At 60.9% G+C, this 13,845-nt stretch overlaps 1 protein-coding gene across 2 annotated transcripts in view; it reads right to left on the minus strand.

Annotated features, from left to right (window-relative positions):
• The window catches only part of LRRC75A (leucine rich repeat containing 75A), a 34,320-nt gene extending 20,635 nt beyond the window's left edge, over positions 1–13,685 (minus strand). For both annotated transcript variants that reach the window (XM_059048467.2, XM_059048466.2), the window contains exon 1: positions 13,434–13,685. In XM_059048467.2, the coding sequence (XP_058904450.1) occupies positions 13,434–13,685 (252 nt within the window). The remainder of the gene's footprint in view (positions 1–13,433) is intronic.
• Between the last annotated feature and the right edge of the window lie 160 nt (positions 13,686–13,845).

A 13,845-nucleotide genomic window follows, 5' to 3' on the forward strand; every position in this document is an offset into this window, starting at 1 on the left:
CTTCGGAGCATCAGAGGCCACTCTTCCGGGGGAGGGACATAGTCTGGAGCACTGGCCTGCCTGGGTGACCGATCTCCGTGTCCCCCCCCCACCCCCCGACATTCTGGCTGCCTCGGGGGTTCCCAGGGGAGGGACGGGAACTGCCAGGTGCTGTCAGGGAAATGCAGCCCCAGGAAGCCGCCAGGGGTGAATGAAGACCACGGCCTCTAAGGAAGGTGGGCAGAGTCTTAAAAGTGCCACCGGGGACGGAGGGGACACCCGGGGCAAGGGACACACCACGTGTGAGAAACAGAAACGGATGCACCGGGCTAAACGGCAGCGCCCCAAAGACAACTCCACGTCCTTAGTCCCCGGAACGTGTGAACTGATCTCATTTGGAAAAAGGGTCTTTGCAGATTAAGTGCAGGATCTCAAGATGAGGTCATCTTGGGTTACCCAGTTGGGCCCTAAATCCAACGGCAGGTGTCCTTACAAGAGACAGACACAGAGGAGAAGGGGATGGGAAGATGGATGCGGCCAGAGGCACCAGCAGCTGAAGCGGCAAAGGGTGAAATCTCCGGGCAGCCTCTCAAGGGAGCGTGGCCTGCCGGCACCTTGATTTGGGGCTTCTGCTCTCCGGAGCAGTGAGAGAAGAGGTTCTGTTGTTCTAAGCCACCAAAACACTGGTCGTCGGTGACGGCAGCACTAGGAAACCAATAGACCGGACGCAAACAGCGGTGGCATCTTCCCCAGGGGATGCGCCAAGGCGAAAGGGTTAGGGCAAGCGGGCGGGGACCCCTTTCCTCCTCTGGCCTGTGCTGACCTCAACCAGCAGCACAGCTGTGGGCGACTGGGACCGTTAGCGGCAGAGACCTCCTCGCTGCCTCCACCAGCCCTGGGTCCTCTCCGGACGCGTGTGCCCCCGACACACTCTCCTCTGCTGTCTGCTCCCAGAGGTGGGACTGGGCTAGTCAAGAGAGGCTCCCTGCAGGGAATTCCCTGGCGCCCCAGGGCTCAGGACTCCCAGCTTTCACCCCCGAGCGCCGGGGGCTCAATCCCTGGACAGGGTTAACTAAGAGCCCGCAAGCCGGGCGGCACGGCCCAAAAAAAAAGAAATGCTCCCTATAGGACCACATCCCCTAAGATGGCTCCCAGCCCAACGTGAGAAAGAACATTTAAAAACAAGTGGTAAAGGGAATCCCGACACGCACCCCAACAGGATGAACCGGGAGGCCACGAGGCTAAATGAAATAGGCCAGTCACAGAAGGACACATTCTGTACGATTCCACTCGTATGAGGTCCCGGAGGGGTCCAATCCGTAGAGACAGAAGGTAGGATGGAGGTTGCCAGGGGCTGGGGAGAAGGGGATGGGGAATTACTGTTTAATGGGGACAGAGCTTCAGTTTGGGAAAACGAAGAGTTCTGTAGATGGGTGGCTGCGCAACACTGTACATGTGCTCAATGCCCCTGAACTGTACAGGTAAAAGGGGTTAAAATACGTCTTATGTCATCCACACTCTACCACCATTTAAAAAAATCAAGTAGTGAGTTTACAGACACTGGAACTATGTAAGCGGTGGGGAGAGATCCCTCAGTGCTGCTGTGGCAGGAGTTCTGCACCAGGAGGGAAGGCCGCCGCTAAGCACTCTTCCTTCTGGCCCCCTGGGATGCGTCATTAGCTGTGGCCTTGGATGCACGATCCCAGAGCCAAGGTCCAGGAGGACACGCTGAACAGCTGAAGGGGCGTGGCCCTCAGGGCGGGAAGAACAGGGAAGGACGGACGAAAGGAACCGCAAGAGACAGAATCTAACCCGGCGATGAAGCCGCCTGGACAGGGGAGTTGGAGGAGTTTGGGGCATTGAGGACAGAAGGTCGCTCTCAGGCTCACCCGCTCCCTCTTAACCCAGAAGGGGTTGAATGACACCGTCAGATACTGGAGTAATGCAGCTCAGATACACCTAGAGGTTCATAAGTCTGGCATTTCACACACTTGTAACGTTTTAGAGAAGCACGTAAGTCAGAATACCTAACAGATGAGGCCTGCAATTCCGATTTGAAAGGGGTAAGTGAGTAACTGACTTTAGGCTTATGATTTTAAGCAGGACGCTGAAGGAGGATGTGGCCGAGTTTGTGGCAGTTTTGAAATGTTTAACAGAATTTAATATTCACCTTATTTATAAGCTTATTACGTTTTAAGAACTGCTCAGGAGCTTGGGAAAGTCCTGCTTTTTAGGATGGCTATTTATAAACTTAAGAAAACTGGATATATTAAATTTGTAAAATCACTAAGATATTTAAAGAAACTTAACGAAGTTATAAGCCCTCTACCCTTAAATGTGATCATTTAACTCTACTAGATTCATAAACAGAATAACGGCATTTGTAGCTGAGACTTAAAATCTTAGGGAAACAGTAGGCTTTAAAATTTTTAGTTCAGTATGTTGAACTGTAATTGAGAAAACCTAGCACCCATAAGTACTGTGTGTGTCTGTATCTATGTGCGTGTATGTGTGCGTGTGTGTGTGTGTGTGTGTGTGTGCACAAAGACATCCCAGGGACACGACGGTGAGGCCGAGGTCCGGGCGGGCAGCTGTCCTCGTGTGTGTGTCCAGGGTAGCCCGTCCCCGGGAGGGAGGCCAGAGGTGCACACGCAGACACAGACACACACACAGAGACACACACCACACACACACACACTCGCAGACTGCAGAAACACCAAACAGCAAAGCAAACTTGAAAAAGTCATAAAAGCAACCGCCGCACTGGCCTCTCCCTGAAAGAAACCCGCTGGTATTGGCCTGCTTGCTGGCAAGGCTGCTCCCGCCAGCTCCAGGGCGGACGCTGTCCCCTCGGGCCCCCGGCCACCGCTGCCCTGCCCGCTTGCCTGTCCGGCTGAGGGGCAAGGAGGGTTCTCTCGTCCCATCGCAGGGCTGCCGTCCCCCAGGGGTGGCTGGGGACTCCTGCTCCTCCACGACCACCGGCCCTGCAGGGTTTGAAGGCGGGCACCCTGGCAGGCGACCCTCCTTAACTGTGACAAGGGCCTGGTGGGTCTGCTCTCCCCGCCAGGACGCAGCATGCTGGCTTCACGGCTGCACGTTGTTTGTGTTTTAACTTGGAAGTCTTTAAAACTGACACTCTCTGCACAAACCAGGCCTCTGGAAACAGATGTCTGACCGTTGCCAAGTGTAATGCAATTAAAATCGAAGAAACAGCAGTAGCAACAAATAAATAAAAGGACGCTTTCTCTTCAGAAAAACATAAAATCAGCCGGGAGGCACAGCAGGCCTGAAGAGGGTTTGCCCTGCCCCCTGTGCTCACAGGTCCACCCAGGCTCTGCTCAGAGCGGGGCACGAGCGCCCCAGGCTCCAGGCCTGAGTTAGCCCCTAGGTCACTGTGTGGCCCCGGGCATGTGCCTCCCACCCCTGCGCCTTCCTCCCACGCGGTGTTTTAACTACTGCTTTAAGACTGAAAGGCTGGGAGCATTCACGCTACTTTCCAAACTTATTTTCCAGCCTCCCGCTCCCCAGAGCATCTTGTGGGCTTACGATTCTGCAGAAAGGCTGGGGCCAGCAGGTCACTGAGGTCCACCGGCTCCTACATTCCACAGATTCTCAGCACTCTGTCATCCATCCTGAGCCCTCCTCATCTGTGCCTGGGAAATAATCCGTTGCTGATGGCTTCCGGTCGGTGCATTTAAGCCCATTTGTCTCTCCACGTGGTTACTGTTGTCCGTTTTAAATCAAAGGTTCGGTCCATTGTGCAAGGAAATGCAGAAGAAGAAGGGGTGGAGGAGTGAGTGGCCTCAAGGCTCCTTCTGGCTCCCTGACAACCCGCTTTCCAAGCAGGACAGGCTTCATGGGCAGCCCGCGTCTCAGCGTGAGAAGTCGAGGACGGGAGGGCTGTGGTCCACTGGTAGTGCAGGGGGGCCCCGGCAGCCTCTGGAAGTTTCTTACCCGCCGCCCCCAGACATCAGCCCTTGGAGGACAAGTGTAACAGTCAGGGTTCTCCAGAGGAACAGAGCTGATCAGAGGGGTGTGTGTGTGAGAGAGAGGGACGCGTGAGCTATAGTGACTGTGGGATCTGGCAGGTCTGAAGGCAGCCAGCCTGGGGCAGAACGGCTCCCCCTTTTCTCTCGAGGGACTTCAACCCACACTGCAGAAGGTCACCGCTTTACACAAGGTTGACCGATTTAACGTTAATCTCATCTAAAAAATATCTTTGCGGCAATATCGACGCTCACATTTGACCAAGAACTGGGTACCGTGGCCTCGCCGAGATGGCACGTGAGATCACCCCTCCGCCCACAAACTAGGGGTTTTTACCACTTTAAGTCTCTAGGTCAGAGGCAAGGCCCGGGCCCAGAGCAGAGATGAGTCACACCGGACAGGGAGTCCAGCGCCAATGCAGCTCACACCCAAGTGCAGGGGTTAGGAGGTCCCCCAGGTCCACGGCCGCGGGCGAGGCCCCGCCTGCGCTCCAGCTCGGCTGATTTCCCCAAGACCTTTTCTCTGGGCAGCTGGCGGGGGGCGGGGGGGGGGCAGGAGTGGACCCAGGGAAGGAGCCCCGGCCAGGTGGACTCGTCCCCGTCTGAAGGCCCTGCTCCTTCTCGGGGCCTCACTGCCCCACAAGTGGAAGGACCAGGGGCCACAACCAGCAGCAGCAAGGAAGAATCGGTGAGCCTCCAAGGCTGCGAAGGGCAGTGTCGTTAGGGAGGGAGGGCTTTTGCCTGGTATCCTGGGAGGTCATCGAGTTCGTCCACAGCTTCCGGGGCCCCTGGGAGGGCCGGGGTGGAGGTGGAAGTGGGTGAAGTGAAAGGGCCGAAGTGACAGGCCCGTGGAGGCCCAGAGCCTCCTGCCCGGGTCCCAGGTCTCTCTCTCGGTCCCAGGGTCCCTGGGTTCTGCCCACAGGATTTCCTTGGTGGCGTCTCCCCCACAAAGCGCGGCCCAGGTGCAACACACCGGCTCTCACGTCCCCAGCCAGCTGTCCCTGCTCCTTTGGTTTCCCTGGCCAGCTCCTGCCAGCTTTCCAAGACTGCTTCTCCCATTCCATCCTGCTGCCCCCTCGCCTACTCCAGGCCTGCTCCCCCAGCTTCCTGAGCCTCTGTCCCCTTCAGAGTGCCCTCTTCTGGGCCCTCGAGCGTGGACCAGCCTCCCACTGAGAGGTGTCACACCGAAAACATCTCTGTCATTCTCCCCCTGCTTGACTGGGCCCATTCTCAACCAGCCGGTGATTTCTGGAGAGATGGGAATTCTCGGAACAGGTAACTTGGAAACTTGTGTCTGAGTTTCCATCTCCGAGAACCTCCCCCCTCCCGATGGTCCCTGCGCTGGCAGCTGTTTGAAACCCCCATGGGAGTTTTTACCCCGAAACTCCACAATTGCAGAAGAAAATAGAAAACGTAGATCGGCCGAATGATAAGAAGTTCAGAAGACTGGCTCGTACTAGGAAAAACCAAGCCGAAGGGAGTTATTTCATCTGGAGACCTCATCTGGAGACCTGGAGGTTATTTACAGGGGGTGGAAGCATCCAGATCTAATTTCCCCCAGAAGCAGCGGAGGCGGGGATGCAAACAGTCTGGGAAGCTGGAGAGGAATCCTGGTCCCCAGGACATGGGGGAGGGGCTGGAGTCCGTGGGAGCCCAGCAAGGAAGGACTCTCTGATCTACCTGTGTCCCCCTGATGCTCCCCGCTGAGCCCGACTGCAGACTCACTGAAGATGTCTTTGCATCTGTCCAACGCCCTTGGAGAGGCAGGAGTGTTGATCTGGAACCTTCTAGAAGAAGATGCCCAATCGTTTCAGCTCCCTGATTCAGGAGGGAGAGGGCAAGCGTCCAGCTCAGAGGCGGAAATCATGCTTTGGCTGACACTGCACTGTCCCCTGCCGTAGGTGACGTGGGAAGGCCATGCCCGAGGGGGCAAACGGGAGAAGGGGTGAGCCTCCTGAATGCCTTCAGCCGATAAAGGCTGCACTTCTGCACACCTTCGCCGAGGACGCTAAGTACAGGGGTGCAGGAGGCACACTGCACGAGGGAGTCTGGCTGGGGCTGAACTCACCAAGCCTTGACCTTGTCCCTGCCAACCAGAGAGGCGTCTTCTTCTACTCCTCACCCAGGCACCGTATGCGCCAGGAGCTGCCTTCCACCTCGCTGAAGGACCGAGGTGATGAGGCGCCACCGGGCCACGTAGACTCACTCACTGAACGGCCTTCACTCCCCCCAGAGCCCCTGGCTGCCGGGAGCAGGGCTGCGGCCAGGCCCCCCTGTGCGGGTGGCGAGCTCATGAAACACACTCCTGACTGGGACCACCCTCTCTGCGGGCTGGGCTCCGCTCTCCAACTCCTCTGATTTCATCGTGGCCTCCACGGCCTCACCACCCCACTTTAACAAACCAACCACTGAAAAAGTACCACTTGGAGAACGTGCTGGGGGCCGGGGGGCCAAGGGCCTGGGAAGGGGGTGTGGACAGGAGAGGCGGCACCGGCCTCAGCACCAGGACGGCTGCGAGGGGGCAGGCAGGGCGGGTGAGACAGAGCCCCAACTAGGACATTGGGGGGCTGGTGCCCTGCAGCTCCCGGCCCAGCTCCTGGCCCATCTGGGAGCCCTGAGGGAGGAAGGGTTTGTGCCCGTGGGCAGAGGTCGGCCCCAGGGGTCTGCTTCCCTCCAGAAGCCCCTCCCCGTGTCCCAGCTCTTGCACAAGCTGGGGACAAGGGAGTGACATCAGCGCACGACTGTGAATCCGGCTCGCGTGGGAACGAACGGGTCCCTCCCTGAATCCACGGCAGCCCGGTGGAACCTGCGTGGTGGCAGGGAACCTCAGCGGTCATCTCAGCCACAGAGCCCTTCGCTTGGCTGGTGGGGAAACTGAGGCCTGAGAAGGGAAGGGGCTGGCAAGTTAGAGCCTGAGCCGGGACCAGAGCCGAGGTCCCCCCAGTTCCCAGTCCCTCAGTTCCCTGAGGCCCGCTAAGCACCTGCACTAGCACCGGTCTCCTGGATCCTCACAACCCCTCCATGAGATGGGGGGACCATTACTACTGTCTCGTCTGCCTCCCGGGGCCTGGAAGAGCGGGCGCTAGACCGTGGGACACGCGAATCACTCTCAGGCCTCAGTTTAGCTCATCTGTATTGTCTTGTTTTCCTACAATGATGATGCACTGCTTTTATAGTATTAAAAAAGAAGACCCACCGTTTTTTGCTTTAAGCAATATCCTGCTGACCTCACAAGACTATTTAAGGAACAAAATAAACAGGAGAAAATGCTTTATGGGCTGGGAAGCGGCACGCAGGCGGGAGGGGTGTCTCCAGTGCCGGACCTCCCACCCAAGGCACCGGGCACCGGGCACCGACCAGACCACGAACCCCCCCCATCGCTGATGACTCCTTCCAGCTCTCACGGCCCCCAAGGCTGCCTTCCTGCCATGGAGGCTGGGGCGTGGCGGCTGCAGAGGGAAGCGGAACAGACCGGGCCAAATAACGGAGACGAAAAGTCTGCTTCTCGCCCAGGGAGAGGGAGAGACACAGAGAAGGCCCAGGAGGCGGGCAGGAGAGAGGCAGACAGATGCCACGAGGCGGAGGCCAGAGCCGGCAGGGGCAGCCCTGGAGGCGGGCACAGACCCCAGGTCCAACGTGAGGCCACCCTGCAGGCAAACACCGCCATCCTCCACTCTTGCCGACTCTGCGTCTGTCCTGGTTGAGATGAGGTTAGAAACATCAAAATGCCACACCCCTTGAGCAGCAGCCTTCGGCAGAACTCCATATGGCTGCAGCAGCCGGGAGTTTGAGCTAATAAAAGTTAAAAAAAAAAAAAGGCTGGGAAATGTTCCCAGAGAGCCACGTGGGCTCTGCTCGGGCCAGTGGGTGGGGCGGGAAGGAGAGCAGGCACGGCAAGGCCCGCTCCCGCCCTGCTTGGCCTGTCGAGGTCACCGCGGACTCTCCCAGCGACAGCGATGGAGCCCGCCGGTTTACACAGCTGCTCCCACCCCCCGTTTCTCCCGAGGAGAGTGGATGTGACACAGCCGGGGGGCCAGGGGACGCAGCCGAGGGGTGTGGGTGCCACCCTCTCACAGGTCGCCTCCGGTGCTGCCGAAAGGGATAGGGGGGTGGCAGATGGCTGGCTGAGACCTCCACTTGGGGTGGGGATCTCCCCGGATGTTGACGCCCCCCCCTTGGGCGTCCCATGGGGAAGCCAGAGGAACCCTAATCACCTGGATAACCCTTTTGCAGGTGGCTCCTGGCTCCCGCCTGCCGGCTTGTGCGGGCTGTGTGGGCGGATGCCTCCGGTTACTGGCAGGATGACTCGAGAGGTCTGAGCCAGACCCTGCTGTGGCTCCTGAGCGAGGACACTGGGGCGGGGGGCGCGCGCGGGGGGTGGGGGAGGAGGAAGCGTCCCCGAGGAGAAGCTTAAAATCCTCTCGACAAGGATTTCCTGTGCCCGTGTGGCCTCTGCCAGCAAAGTGCACCTGGGAGTGAAATGACTCTCGGGAAGGGGAGGGAGCCCCGACGCACCGAGGCGGCGTTAGGCGAGGCGGGGGTCCGCGGTGGAGCCCAGGCTGTGTGCGGGCACCTCTGAGGGGGCGGGCGTTAGCTGTAGAAGAGGGCCCCCTCCGCACCAGACCTGAAGCCAGGATAGCCGGCCCAGCCCCGGCCCTGCCGTCTCCCCCGGCCGTACTGAGGTGGCCGTGTCCCTGGCCTTGGAAACCGGTAGAGCAGCCCTGGCGTGGGTCCCTCCTGCTTCTGCAGCCCTGGAAATGCCCAGCCTGGCCAGAGAGCAGCAGTGTTTCAAAAGGCAGGTTTCTCTTTGCAGATGGAACGAACATGATTCAGCACAAGCAGCGAGCGAGGAACGTGGAGGCCAGCCTCCCGTCAGGCTCCACTCTCTCGCGCCACCTCAGCAGAGGCCCTACGCGGCGCCTGCCCCGCGGGATCCCCACGGAGCCCTCGGAGGCCGGAGGCCGGGCGCCGTGCCACTCCCCTCTCCAAGAACACCGCCGCCTGGCGGGCTGCCAGGCGCAGCCGATCCCTGCGGACACGGCTCCCAGGAACCCAACCAAATGAGAGTAGACTCGCCAGATCTCACGGCCGTACCAGCAGGCCGGGCAAATAAGACCCTGGATGCACAGCCCGGATCCAAGGGCTTGCTGAGGACACGCCGTGACAGTGGGTGCCCAGCACACGACTCACTAAAGAGTGCAGCAGCTGGTGTTCAACACAAAGGCGGGGGTGAGGTCTCCACCCTCAGGAAGCATGTGATGTAGTCTTGACGAACAAAATGGACAGCGGGCGGGGGAGCGCGGGGGGCGCGGGGGGGCGGAAACTACGTCTGTATGGACGCTTAAATCCACACATGCCGGATCTCAGAGTCGTGGGCTGGCGTGGCTCAGGAGGGTGGCCTTGGAAAGGGAAGGAGCACTCCACGGAAGTGGGGAAGTGCATCCCAGGTGGACAAGAACAAGGCCAAGGCTGAGGGTGGGGAACTCCCTGCTCTTTGTCTGGCGGCTTCCAACCTGCTCACTCACCTAAGCCATCTTCCTGGGGGGCCGTCGGAGGAAAAAGACGACTCTTGCTCGTCTTTCAGCCTCCAGGAGGGAAAGGGCGCCCGGCCGCCAGGTTCCCAGGGGCCCCCCACGTGCTCGTCCCTTAGCCAGCTTCCTGGGGCAGCCAGTCACCCTGGGTTCCTGAGGGTTCCTTTCTGCACTGCTGGTGAGGCTCACGTTCCCAGGAGCCACTCGGTCGGCTAAGCCCGGCGCAGCTCTGCTCGGTGGGGCCGCGCCGTACTGCGCGGCGACAGGCCAGCCCGATCAGACCCTCTTTATGGGAAAGCAGGCAGGAGGCGGCCGCCTCGGCCCGGGGTATCCCGAGAAGCTGAGCCCTTACTCTGGTGCTCCACGAAGCTGGCGGGTGCCTCAGCCTGGGATCTGGGGACTCAGAGAAACCACTGCACTGCAGAGATGACACCCCACCTCTCACGTAGCCTGGCACTCGCCCTCTCTCCGTGACTAAAGGCTACTTCTTCCCCGGGGCTCCTTGGAGATGGCAAGTGTGAGGCTAAGACTTAGGAAGCAAGTCCGGGGAAGGGTGAGGCCTGCAGGAACTCGGCCGCGGCCGGAGGAGGGGAGAGGAGCGGCCTCTTCTATCCACAGCTGACTTCTTTCATCCCCGCGAGCACCGCCCCACACTGCTTCTGAACTTGCAGCGACCTTTCGACCAGGAGTGAGCCCTGGTCACGTAGACAGAATCTAAAACACCCTGGGCCCGGCCTGAGAAAAGGTACGAGACCCTGCCCGCAGCTCGCCCAGACCCCAAGCAGATTCTCCTGTTTCTCATCATCGTTGCCCTGAGAACAGTCTTGATTTGCAGAACCAAGGCAATTTCACACACTTGGTAGCATTTGCTCTGCTCAGTACCTCAGATACCCTCTGGGAAACAAAGAAACACTACACAGAGATTATCAGCTGGGTCCAAGGTCAAAGCAGACTGAGGACCGGAAGGCAAGCTGCCCGAGCTGATCCTTGGCCCCAGGCTCTTACTGAGATGACACATGGCTCCTAAAGGGAAGGGGGCAGCTCTCTGCTCCTCCCAGGCAGCTGGCAGCTTCCTGGCATCCCGCCTGCACCCCCAGCACAGCTCGGCATCCTTAACATTAAGGAGGCTTCCTGATTCCTCTCTGGCAAGGGACAGCCACAGACAGGCTGGAGAGTCTCCCATCAGGGAAACCACCCCCCAAATCTTAGGCTGGAAAGGATCCTAGACCCAGAAGCAGCGGCAGCGGCAGCCACTCCCCTTCAGCCCCCGTGAATTGCCACACGTGGCCCCGGGGTCTCTAGTTCCACATCCTGAGCCTGCAGCAAGTCACATGGTCGGGGGAGGGGAGGTCCCAGATGGGTCCTAGCCTGAACTTGGGGTCTGCGAACCCTCCGAAATACTTGCAAGATTGTGAAAGTTGCTGCACTGGTCTGGGAAGAGTGTCTAGAACTCTTTCAGGGCCACAAAAAGCTCACGGACTCAAGGGGGTGAAGAACCACAGGGACTGAGGACCTCCAGCCTCCTCCCCCCTCGGGCTCTGGGCAGCCACACAGGTTGCCAAACACAGGAGAACGTGAGGACGGCCGTGACGGCCGGGCTGCCATCGTCTCTGCCTGCTCCTCTGCATCAAGGCCACCCTGCACCTGCGGGGCTGGGACAGCATCCCGGCAGGACCAGCCCCTGAGCTCCGCACACCCGCCCCTGCCCGCTGTCGCTGACCGGGCCCCGCTGGTCCGCCGCGCCGCCGCGGCCGCGGGTGCTTGCACCTCTCTCAGTGGCTGACTGTTCATATTCCCTTTCTGAACAGCACCGCCTCCAGCCCAGAGGAGGACGCTGGAAAGGGAAATACGATTTCGGAGAAAGGGCCACTTCAGTGCACGGCACAGACGCGGCTCCACACTCCTCCAAACAGCCTCAGGGTCCTCCAAACCCACCTCGTGGTTTCTCCCAGACACGTGGACACCCGGGGCTCCCCTCCCACACTGCCCAGGGCCCACACACACTTCCTGGGGGGCCCTGACCTGCAAGTTCCCGGCAACACAGCTCTCCAGGCGCCCTGGGCAGGCCCGTCACTGGCTCCAGAGAGGCCCACAGACCTCACCCAGAGGTCAGGGAAGCCCAGTACGTGGCTGGAACTGGAGGGCAGGTTATGCTGCTGCCTTCACAGAACACGGTGAGCCTGGCTGACCTCTGCCCTCCGTGAGCGCTCGCAGTCCTGCCGCCGAGAAGGGCGTCAGGACACCAACAGGACACCATCTCTCCGGAAATGCTCTCTGTCTCAGGGGCCCCGTGGGGGTCACAGCGATATGCAGCTACTCTCCGAAAGGAGCTTCCCCAGGATGTGGAATCACATGCAGCCTCGAGGGTCTGCCTCACCCCGCAGGCCCCAGCGGACGGCCTGGCGGCACCGTGCTCTTTCACCCTCCCGGAAGGGCTTGTCTGGACCTCCACCGTCAGCCCCTCCACGGTCCTGAGTCCTCCGAAGCGCCCACCCCAGTGCGAGGGAACAGCACATGATCAGAAAAACCTTCTCACTGTCTGGCGTGCAAATGGATAAGATGGTCTGGAAAATCCATTATGCTGTTTGAAAGCAAAACAGTTTCCACAGAGGCCATACACTGGTTTCCAGTGTTTGAAAGACAAAGAAATACACACCAGGAAAGTTATGTGGTGCGGAATGTCATCTCTCTTTGATGACTGGGCTCTGAAGAGGCACGTGGGGATCCAGTGGCATCTCAGGCAGCCTTCCCGACGCTGTTTGGGAAAGTGGAGGCCAGAGCAGAAGCCTCTGCTTCCGTCTCCCCGTACAGCACACACCTTGGGAACACACACTCCAGGGTAACCCACAGCACGTATAAAAGGGGTTGGGGGTGTGCTGCAGACTCCAGGAGGGATGTGGGTCTGATTCGATTTTGGAAGCTCCCCCCCGGGAAGGCTCTCCTACAGCCTCTCTCATCAGTGATGGGAGAACTTCAGAAAGGCCACCCGAGAGGCCCCCTCCCCCATCCCCTCCGGACTCCACCGCTAACGGGGTCAATCTAGCAAGAACACGGGCTTGGACTCAGCTACCCTCACAAAGCCCCGCCAAGACAACCTCCGGGGATGCAGGAGGTGCACCCTCCTGCCTCTCCACAAAATCCACGGAACAGGCCGCCCCCTCCCTCAGAAGAAAGTGAGGAAGGAAAAAAGCCAAAGAGAGGTGGGGGACAGCGTCAGCCCCAGGGCAGCCCCGAAGCAGAGGGGACCAGCCAGATGTGCAAAGACGGCCCCTAACCAGCGGGGCAGGGACGGCAACAGGCTGAGGACAGAGTGCAGGCAGTCTCTTGAAGTCCCTGCAGACAGACAGTCATGTAGGAACCCAGTCCAGCCGCCCCCCGCCCCCCTCCACTGCTCCGCGGGGGCTCCCGGCCGAGCGCCTGCCAAAGTTAGTCACGGGAGAGAAAACCTTGTCGCCCACCCGAACCGCCATCCGGGACGCCTCTCCTCCAGGAGGTCTCCCGGGTGCGCAGAGCCCCTGGGGACTGGCATCTCACCAGCCCCAGGGCTGCGCCCTTGGACGCCCCCTGCGGAAGCTGACGACTGCGCATTCCTTGAGGACCCTTGACTGGGGTGACTGCCGGCGGGTAGAGGGGAAGAGAAGCGCCTCGGCCCCGGCAGGCATCCCCTCCCACGAACCGTCCCCGGGACCAGCCTCCTCCTCTGCCTGCGGAGGACTGAAGCGGGGACATTATTCCAACAGGTCCCCCTCGGCCGGGCCTCACCGGGCCAGCCTTCCTCCGCCCTGTCCTGAGGCCTCGAATTCAGGGGCAGCGCCGAGGCACCTGCGGCCAGACTGCGCTCCATCCCCGCGAGCAGGGGCCCGGGCGGTGCCCCTCGGCGCTCCGGGGCCTCCGCGGGAAGGGGCGGGGCGCCCCCGCGCCCCCTCCCGGAGCTCACCTGGCGCAGGTGCTGCAGCAGCGTCCCCGCCTCCTCCCGCCGGCCCTGGCGCACCATCCGCAGCAGCTCCTGGACCATGCCGACGCGCCGGTGGTAGGGGGGCAGCCCCGCGCCGGCGCCCGCGCGCCCCGCCTTATCCCCGGCGCGCAGCAGCAGCGACGCCCAGAAGTCGGGCCGCTCGCGGCGGGGGCCGGGCGCCGCGCCGGGGCTGGCTCGCTCCGCCAGGCTGCCCTTGGTCTGCCGGGTGCCCATGCCGCCGCCGCCCGCGCTCTCCGGGCCGGGCCGCGACGCCGCGTCCCCGCCGCCCGGCGCGCGCGCCTCCCGGGCGGCAACTTCGGGGGAACTGTTGCGCGCGGGCGGGCGGGGGCGGCGGCCGCGCTCCTCCTCCGCGCTCCCCGGGCGCGCTCCCCCG

Source organism: Kogia breviceps, chromosome 19 (genome assembly GCF_026419965.1).
Source record: "Kogia breviceps isolate mKogBre1 chromosome 19, mKogBre1 haplotype 1, whole genome shotgun sequence".
In the NCBI taxonomy this organism is placed as follows: Eukaryota; Metazoa; Chordata; class Mammalia; order Artiodactyla; family Physeteridae; genus Kogia; species Kogia breviceps.